The sequence below is a fragment of the Anolis sagrei genome, chromosome 1, assembly GCF_037176765.1.
Source record: "Anolis sagrei isolate rAnoSag1 chromosome 1, rAnoSag1.mat, whole genome shotgun sequence".
In the NCBI taxonomy this organism is placed as follows: Eukaryota; Metazoa; Chordata; class Lepidosauria; order Squamata; family Dactyloidae; genus Anolis; species Anolis sagrei.
The window spans coordinates 305,097,683-305,122,319 of NC_090021.1; the positions used below are offsets into that span (position 1 = coordinate 305,097,683).

A 24,637-nucleotide genomic window follows, 5' to 3' on the forward strand; every position below is an offset into this window, starting at 1 on the left:
ACCTAGCAATAACATTTTAAAAATTATCAGAAACCATCATATCAAGACAATATAAAATCATTAAAAGACCGTTGTTTTTTGTAGTTGTAGTTGTAGTTTGTATTTCAAATTTATTTCCAACTTGCAATGACCTTAAGTCAAATCTATCGCGGAAAAGTAAAATATAAAGCACACAAACACCATTTATAAGTCTCTATGTAAGCAATTACATATTAAAAACCTACTTAACAAAAAGGTATTTGCCAAAAAGAGACTAGAGAGGGGAACAACCTGGCCTCCAATAGAAGGAAATCCCCAAAGTGGGAGCAAACACGGAGAAGATACTCTCCTGTTTCATTACCAAACAAGGCTGTGTTGATGATGGACCAAGAGAATGCGCTCCTCTGTAAATTTTAAGACTCTGGCAGGTTTATATGAGATCTTATCAGGCATTAACTTTCTCCACCTGTCTTCACATGAATTTCCAGGTAACTGTAAAGGATCTCACTTGCTCTACCCTAGAAGATCCACTGTAAGCGATGACTGTGTGGCTGAGCTTCACAAATCAATTTTGCAATGTATTAGTGGACATCAATATGGCAAGGCATTTTAAAAGTGCAAGTTGGGTGTCCACTTCTGGATTTTGGACACCCAGTGGATACAAAGCACACACAATTGAATCAGTAAACTGTATGTTTCCACCACTGATGATTTCTTCAGGTTATTACAAATAAAAAATTGAAGGGAACCCCAAGTGAACTCCAAGATTAGTAGCACTTACTAATCTACTATTTTTCTAAGGGTCCTGCCACACATCCATACAACCCAGAATATGAAGGCAGAAAATCCCACAATACCCGCTTTGAACTGGGTTATTTGAGTCCACATTGCCATATATTCTAGTTCAAAGCAGAAAATGTATTTTATTCAGCTGTGTGGATAGGGCTTAAGTGTCTATAGAAGTTCTAAATATTGTTCTTTTTCACAGGTATTTCCTGTGTATGTGTAAATGTATTTGCCATTCTATTGACTTCCCCCTGAAACCCCCCCCCCCCCCCCCGCCCACACACACACACTTTCAATACAATCTGAATGTCAGCATTGGGTGTAGTGATGTTCTCAATCACAAACCTTTTCAATTGAAGAATGAATACTCAGTAACAATTAATTCAAAAATGTCCTAGACTGTGACAATCTTTCTGTATATTGGTGGGTGGAGTGATGAAATTTTAGTGTCACCTGTTGACTTAAGGTCACCCGCATTATTTTTCTTAGGAAAGGAATATTCAGAGGTAGTTTGGGCAGTTCCTTCTTCTAAAATTTAGCCTGCAACATCTGATATTTGTTGCTGAACTTCTATCCAAGTATTAATCATAGCCATTCCCAAATTTCAAGCATCCAGCTGCAGATCCAGTTCTAATGTATTTGAATTATTTGAAGGGAGGGGAAATAGAGATAACATATATATTCTGAGCTAAAGTTTTTACAATATTTGAGGTGATGAAGTAATTTCCTGGATATTTAAGAACTAGCATGGAAAAGTATTTCTTGTTTTACACAGAATATGGGAATGTTGCATATCACTGGGCTGAAAAGTAGAGTTGCATGTTGCACCCATTTTCCTTAATTTCATCCATTCTTTCTTACTTTCGTTATCTTTGGGCGTACATAACGGGAAGGCCCCCCTACAAAAATCAGCTTGACACAAAAGCAAGCAGGAGCTAATCATCAGTTCCCCCTCTGCTTTCGTGAGCACGTGCTCCATGCCTCCTTGTCTTGGAAAGAGAGAGTGTGTGGCATGCAGGCCCAGTGTGCACATGCCTGCCTGAAACCAAGCACCTTCTCTAGAGTAAGGAAGTCAGAACATGCCTCTTTGCCCTGAGTGTGTGTGTGTGGCATGCAGGCCCAGCACCCGCGCCTGCCTGCAGCTGAGCACCTCCTCTAGATTGGAAACAGGTAAGAAGCCTCCTTAAAGTGCATGCCTGCCTGCAGCTGAGCACCTCTCCTCTAGAGTAAAATAGCTTAAATACCTAAAATGACAGGAAGAAAAGCCTGGGAAGTCCCACCCCACCCCCCACCCCAAAAAATAGGCCAATAGAAAACAGATCTTTTGGCATCCCAGAGCATAAACAGATATCTGTCCTCCCAATTTCGAGAGGCTCCCAAAAAACTGATCTGGGCTCCCATTGAAAGCCAGGACATGAAACGGTTCAAGGTTTACTCTAAAAGCACAACCCTAATGGAAAGTGTGTTTCCTACTGTTTAACCTATTTTAGAAAAACAGACCATCATCGAAGAAGTCCAGCATCTTCTTTTAGTTATTGCAATCTTCATTCTTGCAGTGGAATAGTTTTTCTCCTGGGCAACATGTGCGAAATAGCTTCTCCTGGCTTTGTATAACATTCAAGCATTTTGCTGTCCGGTGCTGTTTGTAAGCTTATCTAAAACAAGCAGCCAGCATCTTGCATTCCAATCTGTTTCTTTTTAGCTACAACAGATGTCTGTCATTATCGCTGTTTTCATCCTGAATTTCAAAATGAATGAAATAGCCCCCCCCCCCTTCCAATCTTTAGGACATTGCTATTGTTCCGTATTCTGAAGAGGACACGGAATTAGAAACAGAAACATTGATATTGTTGTTGCTATTTGCCACCGGATTGACATCCTTTAATGGTGACTCTGTGAATGAGAAACCTCAAAGACACTCTAGGTCCATTCACACCATGTAAATATAGTCCTTTTTTAACTTTGTAATTGCTGTGATATATCCAATGAGATTTGTAGTTTGTTGAAGCACTTGAGCTCCTGACTGAGAATTGAAAAGCGCCTCACTAAACGTCTAATCCCAGGATCCCATAGGATGGAACCATAGCAGTTAAAGTGGAATAATAAGTAGCAATATAATTCTGTGATGTGAATGTCATCAGCAATTCTGCTCACATCTTGCACACTGAGGGCTGTGCCTTTCTTGATTGAGTCTATTCCCCTTAAAATTCAGTTCCTACTTTTTTTTCATGTCAGGAGCGACTTCTAAAACCACAAGTTGCCTGTCACTGAATCTAGATTAAAGAAACCTGAGGAGGGATGCTTGAGTAAAAGAACGCTAGTGCTGTGACCGAGCTGATATTGGAGTTACCTAGGTAGTTAGATTGGATCCATGTAGAACCATTGTCTTCTGCTAAAATAGCAATACTACTGCATATATGCTTCAAACTGAAAGAGGTGACCTGGGCTTTCATATGATGGTGACACTGAATGACTTTAGTCATTAAGAACAAACAGGTTCCAGGCACATTCAGAACACGCAGTACTATTAAAGTGACATCCTAGCACTGCGAATTATGCTGAACACCTTCGGGTGTGATAATGGGCTGGGGCTTACTATTAAATCCTACAGGATTGTACTTCAAGTTCCTCTTGTGGTTTTAAAAAGTACAGTACTCCTGTAATTTCCTGTATCTGGAACAGAAGAATATTCCTTGTAGAGTGAATAAGATTTTCATATAAGGGCAGATCAGTTCCTGTAAGGTAGTTGGCTTGGCTTGTTGGTTTCAGTGTGACTTACTTTGAAACAAATGTGCTTTGATTTGCAACTTTAGTACATTTGGATAATTGCATATCTCTGCTTCCTGTGAATTTATGTTATACAGTCCTAATCCATTCCCCTTATGATTGAGATAACTTATAGAAGGAAAATAGTTAGAAATGATAGAAACATACAATTGGCCCTCTGTAGATTCAACTAAGCATAGCTTGAAAATAATTTTTTTCTGAAAGTCCAGAAAAAGCAATTTATTTATTTATTTATTTATTTATTTATTTGCTTTATTTCTATACCACATTTTTCAGCCTAGATTAGGTGACTCAATGCGGTTTACACAGTGCAAGTTATACAGTAATATACAGTTAAAAACACATCACACATTACAACAAAATCAACAATTATTATCAATTCCTTATCAATTCATGATGCCTCAACAGAACAAGATCCATTCTCATAATCCTTGTGCCATTCCTATGTTCAATTTTACCGACTTCCTGTGTTCAGTTGTTCAGTTGCACTGATTAGCCAAACGCTTGCTCGTAGAGCCAAGTCTTGACCTTCCTCCAAAACGCCAGCAACGAGGATGCCTGTCTGATGTCTACCGGTAGGGCATTCCATAGCCGAGGGGCCACCACCGAGAAGGCCCTGTCTCTCGTTCCCGCCAATCGTGCCTGTGATGCAGAGCAGGGCCTCCCCGGATGATCTTAATGTCTGCGCCGGTTCATAGGAGGAGATGCGTTCGGAGAGGTAAGAGGGGCCAGAACCATTTAGGGCTTTTTAACTATTTTAACTCTCTATTTTAACATTTTTTAAAAATAAAGGACTTCATTTATTACACCATTGTATATAATAGGTCTAGAGCATCCATAGACTTGAGTATCCATGTGGATTTTGTCACCAAACAACAGGGGATATGGAGGGCCCACGGCACATAGGGTGCTGTCTTGCAGAACATGATGGCCAACTGCCATAAAATAATCATAGGAAATGGTTCAGGAGAGGAGAGCACTTCACTAAAATCTCATTTAGTGGATGGAGAGCAAGTGGGCTGGCATGTAAGGTAGACCACTAGTAACCAAGATGTGTTCATCATGAAATAATGTTTATGTTTTTATAGTTAGGTGTAATTTTATTATGTAACTGTTTGTGCGATTGTAGGCTTTTTTTATGATTGGTTGTTTGGTGTTGATTGATGTTGGGATTGAGTGGGTTAATTGTATCCTTGTCTGCTTTTGTGGTGAGGCATTGAATGTTTGAGTCCCCTTGGGGAGATAGGGTTGAATATAAATAAAGTTGTTGTTGTTATTGTTGTTGTTGATGATGATGATGATTATTATTATATGCATGCTGAATGGCCATCTGTCAGGGGTGCTTTGAATGTGATTTTCATGCTTCTTGTCAGGGGGTTGGACTGGATGGCCCATGAGGTCTCTTCCAACTCTATAATTCTATGGTTATTATATGCAAACTGTTTAACACATTGTAAGTATTGTGTAGAGACAGGGTGATATGGCATAAGTATATAAAGGTCAAGGATGGGCAACTGAAAAGGGACAATTTTCACTCTGGGACACCCCCCCCCCCCCCCCCCCGTATCCTTCAAGTGACCTGATTTGTCAGGGCCAGTCCTAAATAATCCAATGTTTTCCCACTTTTTCAAGTTTTTAAAAATAATATCCCAGTTTTTCTCTCCTCCCACTTTCTCTCTTTGTCCTCATCATATTTTAGATCCTACAAGTTGGAGACAAAGGACAAAAGACGTTTGCACTTCAATCGACTCAGCAGAGGGAGATGAGAATTTTGCCCCAGAAAACATAGGAAAATTGCTACAGCCTTCCCTAACTATGTGTTCTTTCCCAGGAATGACTATTAGCATCTTTTCAATGCTCTGATTTTGTTTTACCATATGTACCTTGGTTTTCATTTATGAAGTGCTGAAGAATATAGCACCCCGCTTCATATGTTGTATTGCTGGGCTCATGCAAACATCATGGTGCATGTACCAGACTTTGGGGGCCAGAAAATTGAAGGAAACACCTGTACGAGCATATGCACACACATACACTTCCACTTTTTTCCTCACCTGTTATGAGCAGGAAATGTGTTTATATGCAATGTGGCTGCCCACATCCTGCTTTGCTTCTGTGGATGAATGAGATGCAAGTGATGCAATATAATTATTTGTATGGGAGAGTCCTATATTCCAGCCTTTGACCATAAGAACTTAAGACATAGTATATAATATGCATGAATTTATTTCTTTATGCAGTTGGCAAGAAGAGCTGGCAGAACATATATTGTCTGAAGAATCAATAGATATACTGTACTATGCATCAGTATATCTCAAGGTATCTCTGATGTGGATGGGCAATTCCCCCCACCCTCAATGCCAAAGAATATAAAAATGTCCTGCCTATTCCAAGTTGCAGTGGCAAGGATAAAGTAAACTGGCAAAGAGCTGACTGGAGTGGGCAGAAATCTTTAATTGCTGGGCAAGTGTCATTTTTAGACGTAAGCAAGTTTCTTAGCATCTCTCCGGGTGCAAGATATTACTCTCTAGAGAGTATCAGCTATGCATTCCACTCTCACTTTTATTTTTAATTATTGTTTATACCATGTCATGTGTCTGTATTGTTCTGCAAAAACCAAATGTTAGGCTTTGGGAATCTCCCACTTTGGGCTGCAAAGTATGTAATCTGTAGCCTTATTGAAACTGGTTTCAGATGGGGTGGTGAAGATTTTTCAGTGGCTTTCTATTTCGTTTCCTGCAGAAATGAGCTTTTATCAAATTGACTTGACCACATAGCAGGAAACCCAGCATTTCTGCAACTGCCATGATCATGATCATAATCAAAAAAGATTCCTGGCTGAGATATGAAAGGCAGTGGTTGGAGTTCCTTTTCTGCCTCTGAAGTTGTTTTGGGCATCTTTCTCATATACATATACTTAAACCAAATAATTCCTGCACAGCATATCTATAACTATGTCAAAGGTGAGGAAAAAGAAAGACAAACACAAATCCCTTCTGCTTTGCAAACCCTCTCCTGTTGTCATGAAAAATGGTTATAAAGTCCATCTTTTCTGAACTCTGGGCAGGACGCAGTGCAGCTGGAGATTCAAGAATTACAGGGGCACATTGTACCTCTACTGCTGGACTACATGTGAAATGAGCTGACGGCATAAATAAACATAAATAAATATTATAATAATGGAGGTATTGCAACAGGGAAATTGTATGCTCCTTGAAGCCATGTAAGATATTTGTTAAGTACTCAATGAATGTATGCAGTCTTTCAAGTTTTTTCACCAGGAAGTTACAAAACACATCCGGAGATGGGGAGGCAGGAACTAATATTGATATTTCAAGATGTTGAGATAGAATGAATGAACAGAAAATACTGGAAGGGTTTGGTGGGCCTTGATCTTGAGTTTTGGAGTTGTAGCTCACCTACATCCAAAGAGCACTGTGAACTCAAACAATGGTGGATCTGCACCAAACTTGGGACAAACACTTAATATGCCCAAATGTGAACACTGGTGGAGTTTGGGGGAAATAGACCTTGACATTTGGGAGTTGTAGTTGCTGGGATTTATAGTTCAGCTACAATCAAAGAGCATTCTGAATCCCACCAACGATAGAATTAGGCCAAAATTCCCACACAGAACCCCCATGACCCACAGAAGATACTGTATTTTCTGATGGTCTTTGGCGACCCCTCTGATGCCCCCTCATGACCCCCAGGTTGAGAAACACTGCCTTAGCAGGTAAATTAAACCCCATAACTTGTCCCATTCATATCTCCAACCAGATAAACTACTTTATTTTCCTATCTCACCCCTGTTTTTATCCTTACATCTGGCCCAGCCCACTTTGTTCAATTTAAATTGTTTTAATTTTTTATCCTACCTCATACCCAATGTTTTATCCTACTGTTATTTTTTTTCTTTTATTGTTGTATTTTATTTGAGTTGTTATCTGCTGTATTTTATTATATTTATTGTAATTGTTGGGCTTGGCCTCATGTTAGCTGCCCTGAGTCCCTGAGGGGAGATGGTAGTGTGCTATAATTAAAGTTTCGTAATAATAAATAAATAAATAAATAAATAATGTAGTAGAAAATGAACATGCAAAAATACTGTGGGACTTTTGAATCCAGACTGTCAAAGTTTTGGAATACAATACGCCAGACATCACGATTGTGGAAGAGAAAAAAGTTTGGATTTTTGATGTCGCCATACCGGGTGACGGTCGCATTGAGGAAAAACAACAGGAAAAACTCAGCTGTTATCAGTACCTCAAAATTGAACTGCAAAGGCTTTGGCATAAACCAGCACAGGTGGTCCCAGTGGTCATCGCCACACTGGGTGCCATGCCAAAAGATCTCAGCAGGCATTTGGAAACAATAAACATTGACAAAATCACGATCTGTCAATTGCAAAAGGCCACCTGACTTGGATCTGTGCGCATCATTCGAAAATACATCACACAGTCCTAGTAGCTTGGGAAGTGTTCAACTTGTGATTTTGTGATACGAAATCCAGCATATAGATCTCGTTTGCTGTGACATACTGAGTTTTTTTGTCAGTAAAATAATAATAATAATAATAATAATAATAATAATAATAATACCTCACACTGTGAGGGATTCTCCCAGACTGAGACCTTTCCCTCACAGAGGCAAATTACCACAGATGCCTACTAAGCTATAGACACACCTGCTAATATCGAACTGCGGCTTTTGCTGAGTCATTGCATGCGTTTAACCCTTTCGGTGCTTGACTCACATTTTTCATTTTTAATATTTCTGACACAATATACATCTCTGCATACTCAGATGACACACATGGATGGTCATGGGTGCAACAGTGCATTTTGAATAGTTCTTTCTGTATTTGTTATGTTTAAAGTTGTTCATTACTCTGGTACATCTCTGAGGATGCTTGCCATAGACGCAGGCGAAACGTCAGGAGAGAATGCTACTAGAACATGGCATATAGCCCAAAAACCCTACAACAGCCCAGTGATTCCAGCCATGAAAGCCTTCAACAATACATATCTGATAATTTATCAGAGAATTTCCTTTTCCTCACATAATCAAAATTCCTGAAACCAAATTCTGAACTGTGAGCCTGCTATTCGGGAATACAAGTTCATTGTGTGAAGGAAACAAAACTACCCACATAGGATATTTAATTTCTAACATGGTGTTGAAACCAGTCAAAAGACAGGCCTTCAAGGCATTTTGATATATAAGGCAATAAACATTGCCCTTCATGCTTGAGTCAACATGCCAAAGGCCTGTCACACTATTTTTGCACCTGAGGGAGAAAACCCCACGACTAAGTACTATTTTTACTTTGCTTTTCAGATAGCTGTTGCCCGAAGGAAATCTGCCACCCTCTATAAGGGTAGAACCTGACCCCTAGGTCACAGCGCTGACCCAAGGACAACTTTTTTTTCTTCATTCTCTGAAGGAGCAGCTAAACCTGGGTGAAGGAATTTTGGAGGAATGAAGACATTATTAACTGTCACCAAACTACAACTCCCAAGATTCCATAGTATTAGAATGCTGTCAAACTGCATTAATTCTACAGTGTAGATACGCCCTCTAATTGAATACACAATCCAGGCATGTAAGGGCGGGGGGGCTTACTGGTGGTTCGCGAAAAGGCCTTACTGGTGCATTATTTAAACTGTTATGTTTATTCATATCATGATCTGATCACCCTACTCAATATATCCCATATGCATGGGGGTATTGGGGTAATGATACAAAAGGTTTGCTAGGGTAGACCCTCTTTCACTCAGACTCAGCCCCCCCCCCCCCGAAACTCAGCTCCCTCGAAACCCCCCCTGAAAAAAATTCAGCCTACGGGCCTGACACAATCAAAGCCCTCCGGACAGATGGCCATGCAACCCTCAGCTTCAATCCCGAGCGGGCGGCTCTGGAGTTCCTATCCGGAGAGGCTCGTGTCCCTGATGGCCGTGTGACGGGGAATCCTCGAAATAGCCGCCGGCCCGGCTCCCTGGGAGCCCGCATCGGGCCGATGAGCTCAAGCCGCAGGAAGGGCGGGAGGCAAAGAGGGAAAGGAAGGGAGCCAAGCGCCGCCTCTGCCTAGAAACTGCGCCGCTGCCGCTGTTGTTGTGAGTGTTGTAAACAAACAACGGCAGGGAGCCTCGCTGAAGGCTGGCCTCCGCCTTGGCCTCGCTCCTGGCCTCGCAGGGCTTTCCCTGCAACCCTCCTCCTCCTCCTCCTCCTCCTCTTTTCCAGCTCCGGGAAGCGAGAGAGAGGAGCCTCTTTCTTACCGCAGCTCCCTGGCTGCCTCCCAAAGGCTGAGCGGAGAGCCTTTCCCCCTCCTTCCCCTTTTGGCTGGCCAAGGCACCCTTTCTGGGACATTCCGTTCACATTCCCAGAGAAGCCCTGGCTTTGGGAAGCCTTGGAGCAGGAGGAGAGAGAGAGAGAGAGAGAGAAACAAAACAAACAGAACTTGTGAAGATGATCACAACAGTCGTGATGATGAAACGTCTCGTGACCGCCTCCATCCAAAACCCTGAAACGTGCAGAATCCTCCCTCTGCTCCGAACATCTCCCCCTCCCTCATCAAAGAAGGAAGGAAGGAAGGAAAGGAGGAGGTGAGGCGAGATTTTCCATAGGTCCTGCGGGATTCCTTCCCCATCCAAAACTTCACCCAGAAACAATTCGGCCACAGAGTTGGACCATTTGTTTACACTGACAATAAAGGTGCGTTTCCATGGCAATCCTGTACATGGTTTGGGCTACAGAGCATAAACTTAGTTTATAGATCTCCCTGTTGTTGTAGGTTTTTCGGGCTATATGGCTATATTCTAGAAGCATTCTCCTGACGTTTCGCCTGCATCTCTAATGAAATAATTTCCTGAACTATTTCTATCCTGAACTGAATCTATCCAAGGCAAAGCTTCCAAAGACCAACATGTCTTGACTCAATTCCAACATTGCTCTGACTGTATAACTATAATCTCCTGACCTCACAACCTCTGAGGAAGCTTGCTATAGATGCAGGCTAAACGTCAGGAGAGAATGCTTCTAGAACATAGCCATATAGTCCGAAAAACCTACAACAACCCAGTGATTCCAGCCATGAAAGCCTTCGACAATACTCCCTGTTGTTGCTTTCCCCCCAAATCCAGTTGTAATATGAATAGATGATGAAGAAGAAAGAGTTCAAAGGAAATTCCATTATAGGGTTGCTTCTAGATACTCCAGGTCAGGAAAGCCCTCTGACTTTAAACACCATACAGCTGAGTAAAAATGCAAGCAGTTTATTGAAGAGATTTTAAAAGCAGTAGCAGTAAAACACACACACACACACACACACTCCATAAAAATAGGTAAATCCAATTAGGTAGAAAGATAAGCAGAAACAAATAGTCCAGGAAATTATTTCATTAGAGATTATGAAAAACATGATGCACCGTTGCAGTGGGTTAAACACCTGTACCGGCAGGACAGGTCGCAGGTTCGAATCCATGGAGAGCGCAGATGAGCTCCCTCTGTCAGCTCCAACTCACCATGCAAGGGCATGAGAGAAGCCGCCCACAAGGATGATAAAGCATGAAAACATCCAGGCATCCCCTGGGCACCGTCCTTGCAGACGGCCAATTCTCTCACACCAGAAGCGACTTTCAGTTTCTCAAGTCGCTCCTGACACTGCAAAAAAGTGAAAAACAAATACAGAAACTTCCAAGGTAAAACTCCAAAACTTGAATCACAAATCAAACAAGGCACTTAACACATGAATCTATCCAAGGCAAAGCTTCCAAAGACCAGGAAACATGTCTTGACTCAATTCCAACATTGCTCTGACTTTAAATACCACACCGCTGAGTAAAAATGTAAGCAGTTTATTGAAGAGATTTTAAAGGCAGTAGCAGTAAAAAACAAAACAAAAAAAACTCCATAGACATAGGTAAGTCCAATTAGGTAGAAAGATAAGCAGAAACAAATAGTTCAGGAAATTAGTCCATCAGAGTTCATGAAAAACAAATGCAGAAACTTGAATCACAAATCAAACAAGGCACTTCGTACATCAATCTATCCAAGGCAAGGCTTCCAAGGAGCAGGAAAGATGTCTTGACTCAATTCCAACATTGCTTCATCTGACTACATATTCTGTACTTGGCACTTTTATCCCCAATCTACTCTATGTCCCAAGAGGCCAGGAATGTATTTCGTTTCAGCCTTGTCTCTGTTATCAATCTCTCTCTCAGTCTGGCAGAGCGCCTGAGAGATTGGTCTGTTTGCCTGTGCTGACTGAAAATATGCCTTTTATCTAATGGCTCATTAATTTCTGCAGCTGGCTCAAAGTCATGGGAATTCTCTGGTAGCAATTCAGGCCCTCTTCCAGGGACCATATCATCATCCCCAAACCCTTTAGGAACATTCTCACCAGAAAAGACACTTTGAACAGGAATCCCATTGCCATTCTCCATCAATAGCACCCTCATCATTAGACACATCATTAGATACATGAACCTAATTGTCATTCCCAACATCCAGAGTACCCTGAACATTAGATACAAGTACAGGCTGAATTCCACCACCTACTGTCTGTGACTCAAAAGTCTGCTATCCCATCAACATATTATTATTATTATTATTATTATTATTATTATTATTATTGGTGCCCCCAGTGGAGCAGTGGGTGAAACCACTGAGCTGCTGAACTTGCTGGCCGAAAGGCCGCAGGTTCGAATCTGGAGAGTGGTGTGAGCTCCAACTGTTAGCCCCAGCTTCTGTCAACCTAGCAGTTTGAAAACATGCAAATGTGAGTAGATCAATAGGTACTGTCCTGGCAGGAAGGTAACAGTGCTCCATGCAGTCATGCAGGCCACATGACCTTGGAGTTGTCTACGCTGGCTCTTCGGCTTAGGAATGGAGATAAGCACCAACCCCCAGAGTCGGACACAATGGGACTTAATGTCAGGGGAAAACCTTTACCTATTATTATTATTATTATTATTATTATTATTATTATTAGAAACACAACAAGATGAGTCCACAGCAAACACTCTGCTGGCTGTTGAATTTGATCACACTTCGGACACTTCCCAAGTGTCTAGGACTGTGTGATGTATCGGCTAATAATGTGTGCAGATCCCAGTAAGGTGGTCTTCTGCAGCTTGCAGATGGTAATTTTGTCAGTGCTGATTGTGTTTAAGTGCAGGCCAAGGTCTTTAAGCACTGCACCCAGTGTGCCGATCACCACTGGGACTACCTTTACTGGCTTGTGCCAGAGTCTTTGCAGTTCGATCTATTATTATTATTATTATTATTATTATTATTATTCAGAATTTAGACTGACAGAATTTTGGAGCATAATACTCCTGACCTCACAATTGTGGGGATAAAAAAGTATGGTTCATAGGTGTTGCAATCCCAGGCAACAGCAGGATTGAGGAGAAGCAACTGTAAAAGCTGACTGATATCAGGATTTAAAGATAGAATTGCAAAGACTCTGGCACAAGCCAATAAAGGCTGGGTGAAAAGGTGTTCCTGACCTAGTATATGACAGTAACAACTACTTTCAAAGCAAGTACAACACAATTAAACAGGAAATAACACTTTCAAACCAGAAATATATTTTTTCAAATGCATAGTTACTTATTATTATTATTATTGCTATTATTATGTATTGCCCACTTTTTCCCTCATCACTTAGAGCTGCTGACAATACTAAAAATGATACAATATACAATTTAAAACCTAAACACATAAACATTAAAATAGGACTATTAAAAATAGATAATTAAAACCATGCAAGTCACCAACAACCTATTAAAATTTGGGAAAAAACATTAAATCTCACTCTTACACAACATGCATCTTCTGAACCAAACTAGTGCCTAACATATCAGGGCAGAAGCATACTGGAAACCGGCTGGAGTAGAATTGTAGAATGAATGCAGTTTGACTCCACTTGAACTGGAGCCATGGCAGTTGAAAGTGGTATCAAACTGCACTAATTCTGCAGTGTGGGTGCGGCTCAGACAATACCCTGGATGGCTTCCAGAGGTTTCCTATAATTCAAGAAAGTGTTCTGTGTGACTCAAAAGTCTGTTTTCTTATCAGCAAACATTCTCCAACTAGTGGCTGCTTTGGTGATGTTTTCAGGCATACTGGAAACTTGGACTACATGATGTGATGTTACTGTCTGCAATTGGAAGCTGAGACTATTTCTATCCTTTCGACTATCTTTATAATATGGGGGCCAAAGTCTAAAACAGCTGGAGGGCCAAAATTTGCCCATGCCTGGTCTACACTGACCACATAATTCAGTTCAAACTACAATATTTGGCAGTGTAGATCCAGTCTGACAGGCCCCATAAATTGCCATATAATGCAGATTGAACTGGATGGTATGAGTTGACACTGTCCTATAATCCAGTTCAATGCAGTTCATCTGCATTCTGAAACTGCATTTAATGGCAGTGTAGATGAGAGCCTCAATCACCTTTCGGTCAGCCTAATTATAGGTATTACATAAACAGGGTTTTTGGAGTCCCCTGTGACCTCAGAAATGGGTCTGAAACCCCAGAGCTAAGAATTGCACCATCACTGTTTGAGCAAATGGCATGCGAGAGATTGCTGGCGTCCTTTCACCTGCATCTGAATGCATGATTAATACCAGGTAAAATGCTGAGCCAGCTGGAAATGAACTCAAGTGTCGTAATTCTGCCTAAGTGATTTATTTTCCCTTTGCATGAACTTGAACAGCCTCTGCGATGTCAGATGGGGATTCCCTTTAATTAGACCTGCTTTTCATTTTAACCCAGACTGCCCCTCCCAGCATTTCTCACCACTGGCTGTGCCGAACTGGGACTTGCAGTTCAACCACATTGGGAGGTGTGTCATTGCTCACCTTTGTCCTAGAAAGGTTCAAATGAAAAGTCCCAAATGAAAAAGAAAATAAATCTTCTCTATGGGTGCCTTTCCCAAGATATATTTGCCTACGTCTGAAGAAGTCATCCTCACCATTAATTTCTGTGCTGTTGTTCTATTGCGATATCCAGAGAAACCAACATAATAAGAACAACACAATACACCATAGTATAAACAGCTTTGCTAATCAGTTTTTATTAGTAACAAATTTGCTTAATAGGGGCCCTTCCACACAGCCCTATATCTCAGAATATCAAGGCAGAAAATCCCACATTATCTGAGTGTGGACACAGATAACCCAGTTCAAAGCAGATATTGTGGAATTTTCTGCCTTGATATTCTGTGGAAGGGCCCTGGATCCACACTCAGATATTGTGGAATTTTCTGCCTTGATATTCTGGGATATAGGGATGTGTGGAAGGGCCCATGTTACAGCAAGATCTACACTGCCATATAATGCTGTCACTGTATATAATGTAGTTCAAACTGCATTATAGGGGGTCTACACTGACCATACAATGTGGTTCAAATCCTAGGCCCCTTCCATACAGCAGTATAAAATTCACAATTAACTGGATTATATAACAATGTGGATTCAGATAATTCAGTTCAAAGCACATATTGTGGAATATCTGACTTGATATTCTGGGTTGTATGGCTGTGTGGATGGGCCCCTAGCAGGCATGTAGCCGGGGGGGGGGGGGGGGGGGGCTTGGGGGGCTTCAGCCCCCCCCCCCCCAAATTCTCATGGTGGTCTGCGAAAAGGCTTTTCTGGTACATTATTTAAACTGTTACGTTTATTCGTATCATGATCTGATCACCATGCTCAATATATCCCATATGCATGGGGGTATTGGGGTAACAATACAAAAGGTTTGCTAGGGTAGACCCTCTTTCACTCAGACTCAGCCCCCCCCCCTCCCCGAATCAAAATCCTGGCTACGGGCCTGGCCCCCTGGTGTAACTTTATAGTCAACTTCTGGCAGAAGCTGACCACAGAGTTGTATTGGAGGCCCCAGGGCCCTTCCACACAACCATATAACCCAGAATATCAGGGCAGAAGATCCCACAATATCTGCTTTGAACTGGTTTATCTGAGTGCATGGAGTGCCATTACTTTCCCGCAGAAGCGGTACCTATTGATCTACTCATATTTGCATGTTTTCAAACAGGAAGGTTGGCAGCAGTTGGGCCTAACAGTGGGAGCTCACCCCACTCCCTAGATTTGAACTGCCGACCTTCCAGTCAGCAAGTTCAGCAGCTCAGTGATTTAACCCGCTGCACCACCAGTGGGTTATGATACAGAGATCTAAATAGATGGAGATTATTTAAAGCCAAAACAAAAACAGCAGCAGCGATGGGACCTGTATAAATGAATGGAGGCATCTGCTCATATTTTCAATCTGGTATCACAATTACTAATACTCATGTTAGGGGGGGAAATGTCTGTAAGCTTGACATTGCTGACCCGAACTGGAAATGGTGTGGCTATGTACTCATATTGAACCTTGGCTCAGCATACCAAAGACAGATATGAGACATGGCAAAGGGAGTTGCTTGCAACTTGGGCCCTCCCTCCAGGTGTTTTGGACTCCAACTCAGCGACTGAGGGGGAAAAGGAAAGTGCCCGAGGCTGTGAGGAATGGTGGGAGTTGGAGTCCAAAACGCTTAAGCGGCTGTGGGGAGAAAGGAAAGGGCCTGAGACTGTGAGGAATGGTGGGAGTTGGAGTCCAAAAAACCTAGAGGGAGGGCCCAAGCTTGCCCATGCCTCGTCTATAATGTGTTTTGGTGCAGTTAGTAATCATTGGAAGCCTTTCTATAGCTCCACACTCCCAATATCTATGCTGTATGAGAGACATCCAATTATTTTCTCTTTTGGAAGGAGAGCGAGGGGACCTGAACATGAGGAAGAACTTCCTGACTGTGAGAGGTGTTCAGCAGTGGAATTCTCTGGCCTGGAGTGTGGTGAAGGCTCCTTCTTTAGAGGCTTTTAAAACAAGGCTGGATGACCATCTGTCGGGAGTGCTTTGAATGCGATTTTCCTGCTTATTATTTATTTATAGTGTTTATATTCTGCGCTTCTCACCCCGCAGGGACTCAGGTGGCAGATTACAATGCACATATACATGGCAAACATTCAATGCCATTTGGACATATGACATATAGAGACAGACACAGAGGCAATTTAACATTCCAGCTTTTTCGGCTTCATGAGGATATGCTCGATTCCGGCAACAGGGGGAGCTGCTGCTTCACCATCCACTTGTGACACGGAGTCCTTGATGGAGTACTTCCTCATTCTTCTGCACACTGCTGGAAGGTTTTATGGCATCGTAAATGCGTTAAAATAGCCTTCCCGCATAAAGCGGTACCTAAATTTCCTACTTGACAGATGCAACTGTCTTTTGGGCTGCATAGGTCAACAGCAGGGTTTGTAACCGAGGCGAGCCACGCGCACGCATAAAGCGATACCATAAATTTCCTACTTGACAGATGCAACTGTCTTTCAGGCTGTATAGGTCAACAGCAGGGTTTGTAACAGAGGAGAGTCACGAGAACGCATAAAGCGATACCTAAATTTCCTACTTGACAGATGCAACTGTCTTTCGGGCTGCATAGGTCAACAGCAAGCTAGACTATTATTGGTCGGGAGCAATTTTCCTGCTTCTTGGATTGGATGGCCCATGAGGTCTCTTCCAACTCAAGGATTCTATGATTCTATGATTCTGTGTCCTATATAGGATATGGTTTTAAAACCCTTTAAGGTGAAATCGACCTGTGTGTGGCCAAACCCTGCAAAGGTCGTCCACCTCTGCTCTGGCGGACAATTGGTGCTCTGTCCCTTTAAGGCGCCACTCCTCGGGTGTCTGGTCAGCACTAAAGCGGGCAGCATCTGCATGCAGAACCCGTCGCTGCGGCTCTTGCCGCTTTCGCTCCCCCTAGCCGTCGCCACAGGCACGCACCAGCCCTTTTGGCCGCAGCCCTGGAGCGCTTCCCGGCAGTCACACCCCTCTTGGACAGGATGTATGCCATATAAGGATATTTACGTCAGTGGGTTCCCGAGCCTGGGCCGAACCATTTCGGGAGCGGGGGCGGAGCCTGACGCGGCGCCCGGCTCTTAAAAGCGGCCCGCCGCGGAGGACGCTTCAGGCAATCATCCCGACGCCGCCGTCAGGGTTTGTCGCCGAGGAGAGCCACGAGCACGCTTTAGTAACCCATTTCGGGGCGTCCCTCCGCCGCCCCTCTCTCGCCGCCTCCCCCCGCCGAGGTGGAACCTTCCAGTCGTGACGTCCGTTCATTCAGAAGTCCCACCGCAAGAGGATAAAAGGCGGAGGTGCCGCTCTTTTTACTCCAGAAGCAGAACTAAGCAGTGAGGGGAGCAGACACAGCAGACGACGACGACGGGCTTTGCCACTCCGAGAGGCGCTTCTTTCGGGAGAATTGAACCGCCCCGAAAGGACACGGAAGGGTTTGTGTCAATCCCCGAGATGATGTACCAGGGCTTCGCCGCCGACTACGACGCCGCTTCCTCCCGCTGCAGCAGCGCTTCTCCGGCGGGGGACAGCCTCACCTACTACCCGTCTCCGGCAGACTCTTTCTCCAGCATGGGATCGCCTGTCAACGGGCAGGTGAGCGAGAGAAGGACGCGGGGAAGAGATTTTCTGGGGTTGGATGGGGCGCCTTGAAAGGCAGGCGAAGTGGGTCCCTTCTCCCTTCCTCGCTCGGACTCCAAAGAGCTGATGTTTCCTTATTGGATGCTTGATGGATATATAGCCTTATGGAACATTAAATATTATTATGACTATTAATATTATTGTCTTATTGGATGTATGCTCCTGTCTTGTTGCTTTGAGTCTCCTTTAGAAGGGGATAGAATAATAATATAATATAATAATGTAATATCATAATATAATCTTACTGGATGCATGGTCCTGTCTTTTGCTTTGAAGCCCCTTTAGAAGGAGATAGAATAATAATAATAATAATATAATATAATCTTACTGGATGTATGGTCCTGTCTTTCGCTTTGAGCCTCCTTTAGAAGGGGATAATATAATACATAATAATGTAATATAATAATATAATATTACTGGATGTATGGTCCTGTCTTTCGCTTTGAGTCTCCTTTAGAAGGGGTTAGGATAATAATAATAAAATAATATATTATAATATAATATTGACTTATAATCTATTATAATATTGACTTACTGGATGTATGCTCCTTTCTTGTCGTTTGAGTGTCCTTTAGAAGGGGATAGAATAATAATATAGTATTAATAAAATAATAATATAATATAACAATATAATATAATTATATAATATATACATATATTATATAATAATATAACAATACAATATAATATTTATATTATCTATATTATATCATTATATTATATATAATACTACATATATAATCATAATAATATACCAATATGATATAATAATATTTATATTATTTCATTATGTTATATATGATAATATTATATTAATATATTATAATATAATACAAAATAATAATCGTGCCCTATATATTCCCAATTCCTTTGTTCAGAAAAGGCATCATTGGCCATAGAATTAAATGTATAATCTTACTGAAGGTATAGACGAGTCTTAAGGGGGGGGAATAATAACAAATGACATTTATTATTGGTAGTAATATGATTATTATCATCTCCCGTATCGCCCTACATATTTCCCTTTGTTCAGAGGAAGGCACCACTCAGTATGGGGTTATATAGAGGCAGGGGCGCGGGTGATTGGCGTTTTCTCTTTTTTTCTCCCCCTGCTGACACGCGAAAGAAAAAAAAAAGATGAATGGGGAAGGGGCGGGGGCGCTCTCGGCGCGCGCGTAAAAAGCGGCTCCATTGATAAAAACGCGGCTCCATTCAGGAGACTCCGGAGCGGCGCTTGCGTCAGCGCGGACGTCAGAGATATTTATAGCCTGAGCCCCGTTCGCTCGTGCGGAGCCTGACGATGGCGGGCGACGGTGGCCTCGCGGCTCCAAATAGCGTTTCTGGAGACTCTGACCTTTTTGCTTTGCCTCCTCCCTTAGGACTTCTGCGCCGACCTTTCGGGTTCCAGCGCGGGCTTCGTGCCCACGGTGACGGCCATCTCCACCAGCCCGGACTTGCAATGGATGGTCCAGCCTACGCTCATCTCCTCGGTGGCTCCTTCCCAGAACCGCAGCCACCCTTACGGCCTGCCCGCCCCGCAGACGGGAGCCTTTGCCAGGGCAGGACTAGTCAAGGCAGCCAGCAGAGGGACCAGCATTGGGCGCAGAGGCAAAGTCGAGCAGGTAGGTCCAGAGAGACAGCACGCCTGCAGGAGGAGCTGCTAAGCAGGTTTGAGCCAACCTGGGTCCTCCAGGGGCTTTGGACTCCAACTCCCACCATTCCTAACAGCCTCAGGCCCTTTCCTTTTCCCCCTCAGCCGCTAAGGAAAAGGAAAGGGCCTCCTGAGGCTGTTAGGAATGGTGGGAGTTGGAGTCCAAAGCCCCTGGAGGACCCAAGTTGGCCCATACCTGCTGTAGATGCACTCCCACTGCCCTAGGAGTCAAATATGAAGTAGAGTTGAGCTATATCTCTTTCTTTCTGGAGATTAACAGCTCTGTTTTCCCTCTTTTTGCAGCTGACGCCAGAAGAGGAAGAGAAGCGGCGAATTCGCCGTGAGAGGAACAAGATGGCAGCCGCTAAGTGCCGCAACCGAAGACGCGAGCTGACCGACACCTTGCAATCGGTGAGTCTTTCTTCTCTAGGCCTTTCCCCAGTCCTCCAGAGGTTCTCTCTGTCTCTCTCCAGGCATGGGCAAACTTCGGCCCTTCGGGTGTGTTTTGGACTCCAACTCCCACCATTCCTAACAGCCTGGAGTTGAAGTCCAAAACATACCCAGAGGACCAAAGTTTGCCCATGCCTGCTCTAGGCCTTTTCATGGTCATCCAGATGGGTTGTTGTAGGTTTTTCGGGCTGTATGGCCATGTTCTACAACAGGGGTCCTCAAAGTAAGGCCTGAGGGTCGGATAAGGTCCTCCAAGGTCATTTACCCAGCCCTCGCTCAGGGTCAACCTAAGTCTGAAATGACTTGAAAGCACACAATAACAACAACAATCCTATCTCATCAGCCAAAAGCAGGCCCACACTTCCCATTGAAATACTAATAAGTTTATATTTTTAAAAATTATTCATCATTTTAATTATTGTATTGTTTTTCAGTGTTTTTTGCACTACAACTAAGATGTGTGCAGTGTGCATAGGAATTCAAATTATGTTTTTCTCAAATTATAATCTGGCCCTCCAATAGTTTGAGGGACTGTGACCTGGCCCTCTGTTTAAAAAGTTTGAGGACCCCTGTCTAGAAGCATTCTTTCCTGACGTTTCACCTGCACCTGTGGCAAGCATCCTCAGAACCATATAACAAAGAATTCCCCTAGGCAGTAACAAGCAACACCTAAAAACTGTCAGGTCATCAAATCAAGGTGGCCAATTGAAACATTTACACTTAGCTCTAACAGACAAGAGTTCTTTCTCCCACCCTGGATCTTACACAGAGACATAAACTCAATTTTCCTAGTTTCCAACAGACTTCACAACCTCTGAGGATGCCTGCCATAGATGCAGGCAAAACGCCAAGAGAGAATGCTTCTGGAACATGGCTATACATTTATATTGTTTTGTATTTTATTTTATTTTTAATTTTATCATATTTTACTCTATGCTTTGCTGTACTGTTGGGGTTGGCCTCATGTAAGCTGCTCCCTTGGGGAGATGGTGGTGGGGTATAAATAAAGTATTATTAATATTATTCTGCCCGAAAAACCTACAACAACCCAGTGATTGCGGCCATGCAAGTCTTTGACACTCTTATTGTCCTTCAGATGTTCTCTTTGCCTCTCTCTTTCCATTGCCTGACTCTCTCTCTCTCTCTCTTCTCTGCAGGAGACTGACCTCTTGGAGGAGGAGAAGGCCTCCCTCCAGACCGAGATCGCCAACCTGCTGAAGGAGAAGGAGAAGCTGGAGTTCATCCTGGCCGCTCACCGCCCGGCCTGCAAGGTGCCCGAAGAGCTCCGCTTCCCGGAGGAGATGGCTGTGGCCTCCGTATCCGCGCTGGAGCTGCTGGCCGGGGGAGGGGGCCACTCGGTGGCCTCTTCGCCCCAGGAAATGGGGGAGGACGAGGAGGAAGAGGATGAGGAAGAGGCGTTCGCGTTGCCTCTTCTTCCGGAGGCCCCCCGCGCCGAGCCTGCCAAGGAGAGCGGCAACAGCAACAGCAGCAACAACTTGCTGGAGCTCAAGTCGGAGCCTTTCGACGACTTCTTCGCGCGCTCCTCCTCCTCGCGTTCGGTGCCGGACGTGGACCTGTCTGGCTCGTCCTCCTCCTTCTACGCGGCGGACTGGGAGCCGATGGGGCCCGGGGCCCACCCGGCAGGGGTTGCGGCGGTGTCAGCGGCAGCGTCGGAGATGATGCTGGAGCCGCTCTGCACGCCGGTGGTGGCCTGCACGCCGTGCGCCTCCTCCTACTCCTCCTCCTTCATCTTCACCTACCCGGAGGCCGAGCCCTTGCCCTTCCCCACCTGCGCCGCCGCCCACCGCAAGGGCAGCAGCAGCAACGAGCCCAACTCGTCCTCCGACTCGCTCAGCTCGCCCACCCTGCTGGCCTTGTGAGCGCGCCAGAGAGAGAGAAAGAGAGAAAAAAAGAGGGAGATTGACCGTCCCCGGCGCTTCTCCTCTTCCTCCTCTTGTCGAAGCCTCCTTCCCACTCCCACCCGCGGCCCGGGAAGCCAAGGAGAGAGAGCGAGAGTGGGGGGAAAGGGCCCCTTTTGGAGAGTGCGCCCTTGGGCCCGCCCGGAGTGGGACTCGTGGCGACTTCTTCCGGAGATGTAGCAAAAACCGCATGGAATATACTGATTATTATGACACGTCTCGTCCTTCCTCAACCTCTCCATCCTCCATAAGAACTCTTGTTGGGTTTTTGTTTTTGTTTTGGTAGCATGTTCAGCACGGAGCGAAAAGTAGGACCTGGTCTGTCTCTCATTGAAAAGCCAACGCGGGTTCGTTTCTTTAGGCCAGGCGTCCTCAAACTGCGGCCTTTCAGCTCTTTGGGCCTTCAACAATTGAACAAGCTCGTTAGGGCTTCTGGGAGTTGGAGGGCCGCAGTTTGAGGATGCCTGCTTTAAGCTGTTGTGCTTTGGCTCCATCGCGAGGCAATAGGACCGCCCTTGGGCCCATCCACACTGACCCTTGAATGCAGTTGACTTCCCCCTTGGTATCCTGTGGTTTGTCTCCTTGCCCCCTGAGCCTCAATCCTATGTCATCCTAGAACTGGAAGAGACCTCAAAGGTCATCCGGTCTGACCCCCTGCTAGGCTGGAATCTCCACTCAAAGCACTCCTGGCAGATGGCTACTCAGCTCTTCTGGGTTGTTGTAGGTTTTTTGGGCTATATGGTCATGTTCTAGAAAAACCTACAACAACCCTGTGATTCTGACCATGAAAGCCTTCAACAATACACCCAACTTCTCATAGAATCATAAAGTTGGAAGAGACCTCATGGGCCATCCAGTCCAACCCTCTGCCAAGAAGCAGGAAAATTGCATTCAAAGCACTCCCGACAGATGGCCATCCAGTCTCTGTTTAAAAGCCTCCAAAGAAGGAGCCTCCACCACACTCTGGGGCAGAGAGTTCCACTGCTGAACAGCTCTCACAGTCAGGAAGTTCATGTTCAGATGGAATCCTCCAGAGAAGGAGGCTCCACCAGACTCCCAAGTAGCATATCCTGCTGTCAAACAGCTAATCAGAAACCTCTTCATAATGTTTAGACCAGACACAGGCAAACTTGAAGGCCTGCTGGTGTTTTGGACTTCAACTCCCACCATTCCTAACAGCCTCAGGCCTCTTCGTCTCCTTTTCTGCTGAGGGGGGAAAGGAAAGGGCCAGAGGCTGTTAGGAACTTGTTTTTCTCCAGTTTGGATCCATTGCTCTGTGTCCTAATCTCTAGGATAGCAGAATACTAGCCTGCCCCCTCCTCAATGTGACCACCTTTCAAATATTTAAGCATGGCTATCATGTCCCCTTCTCTCAGACTTCCTTTCTCCAAGCGAAACAGGCCCAGCACCTACAGCCAGTCCTCATAAGGCTTGGCTTCCAGACCATTTATAGTTTTGGTGGCAAGTCTCTGCAAAAGCAAAACCACTTTCTTCAACACAATTTGGAAACTGCATTCAGTGGTCAATGTCGGTGAGGGCCATGTGACTCCCTCCCATCTCCTCTTCACTAGCATTAATTAACTAATTGATTAATCTGTTGGTTTAATGATTGGAATTTTTTTAATATGGTGCTGGGTATCCTTCACAACTTGTTATCTAGTGCAGCTGATTTAACAATAACTACTGTGTTCCTGGCAATATCGTGATTTTGATGACTTAGCAATGACCCGACTTTAACTGCGGGGGAATAAAACATAAAAGAGAGACTATTTTTATTTTCTAGTAGATCAATCAATAGCTATGTTGTCCATGTACAATAGTTCTCCTTGTATATCAATGTTCATTGTAACTTTAACTGATCATACATTGTTGAAGTGGTCCGAATGGTTTTGACATAAGTTTTCCATGAAAACGTTTATTGTGCTTTTAATTTATTTATGGATATTTATTTATTTTTGGTTTTTTTTTCTACCTTGAGGTATTGACATGTGGATAGTGAATTTGGATAAAATTTAAGCATTGTTCGCTTACTGTTCAAGACACTGTCAATAAAAGCATTTTAAGTTGAATGCTACAAAGTCTCTGTGGTCTCTTCATAGTAAAATCTGGAAACATTGGATATTCTATTCATGATGTTAGGGTACATAAGACGCAATTGCAAAAAAACAGCAGATTTGGACCTCAAAGGGGTCAGGTATAATGGTAAAGGATCCTGTAATACATCTCAAATTGAGCCTTTTGCCATGTGGGTACATCTTTATTAGTCCTATTCCGTGATCTACATAATGATTGCTTAATAGGCAGCAATAATTTTAAGGATTTATGCCATTCTAACAGTCCAGTCTTTTGTATTAGGACATGGAAGCAAATCCCACTTTGTTAAGTAGGCCTTAATTTTGAGTAAATATTATTATGAGAGCTAGCCTCATGTTTAGGTTTATACAAACTTCAGCAGCCCTTCCAGTCTAGAACATAGGCTCCGTTATCAATGCACAAGG

General features: G+C 43.8%; 1 protein-coding gene across 1 annotated transcript; it reads left to right on the forward strand.

Annotated features, from left to right (window-relative positions):
* Positions 1–17,603: 17,603 nt before the first annotated feature.
* FOS (Fos proto-oncogene, AP-1 transcription factor subunit) lies at positions 17,604–24,217 on the forward strand. The gene is made up of 4 exons (XM_060758335.2): positions 17,604–18,074; positions 19,499–19,741; positions 20,074–20,181; positions 21,378–24,217. Exons 1-4 carry the CDS (start codon positions 17,934–17,936, stop codon positions 22,098–22,100), a joined length of 1,215 nt encoding a protein of 404 aa, XP_060614318.2. The 5' UTR covers positions 17,604–17,933; the 3' UTR covers positions 22,101–24,217.
* The last annotated feature ends 420 nt before the right edge of the window (positions 24,218–24,637 follow it).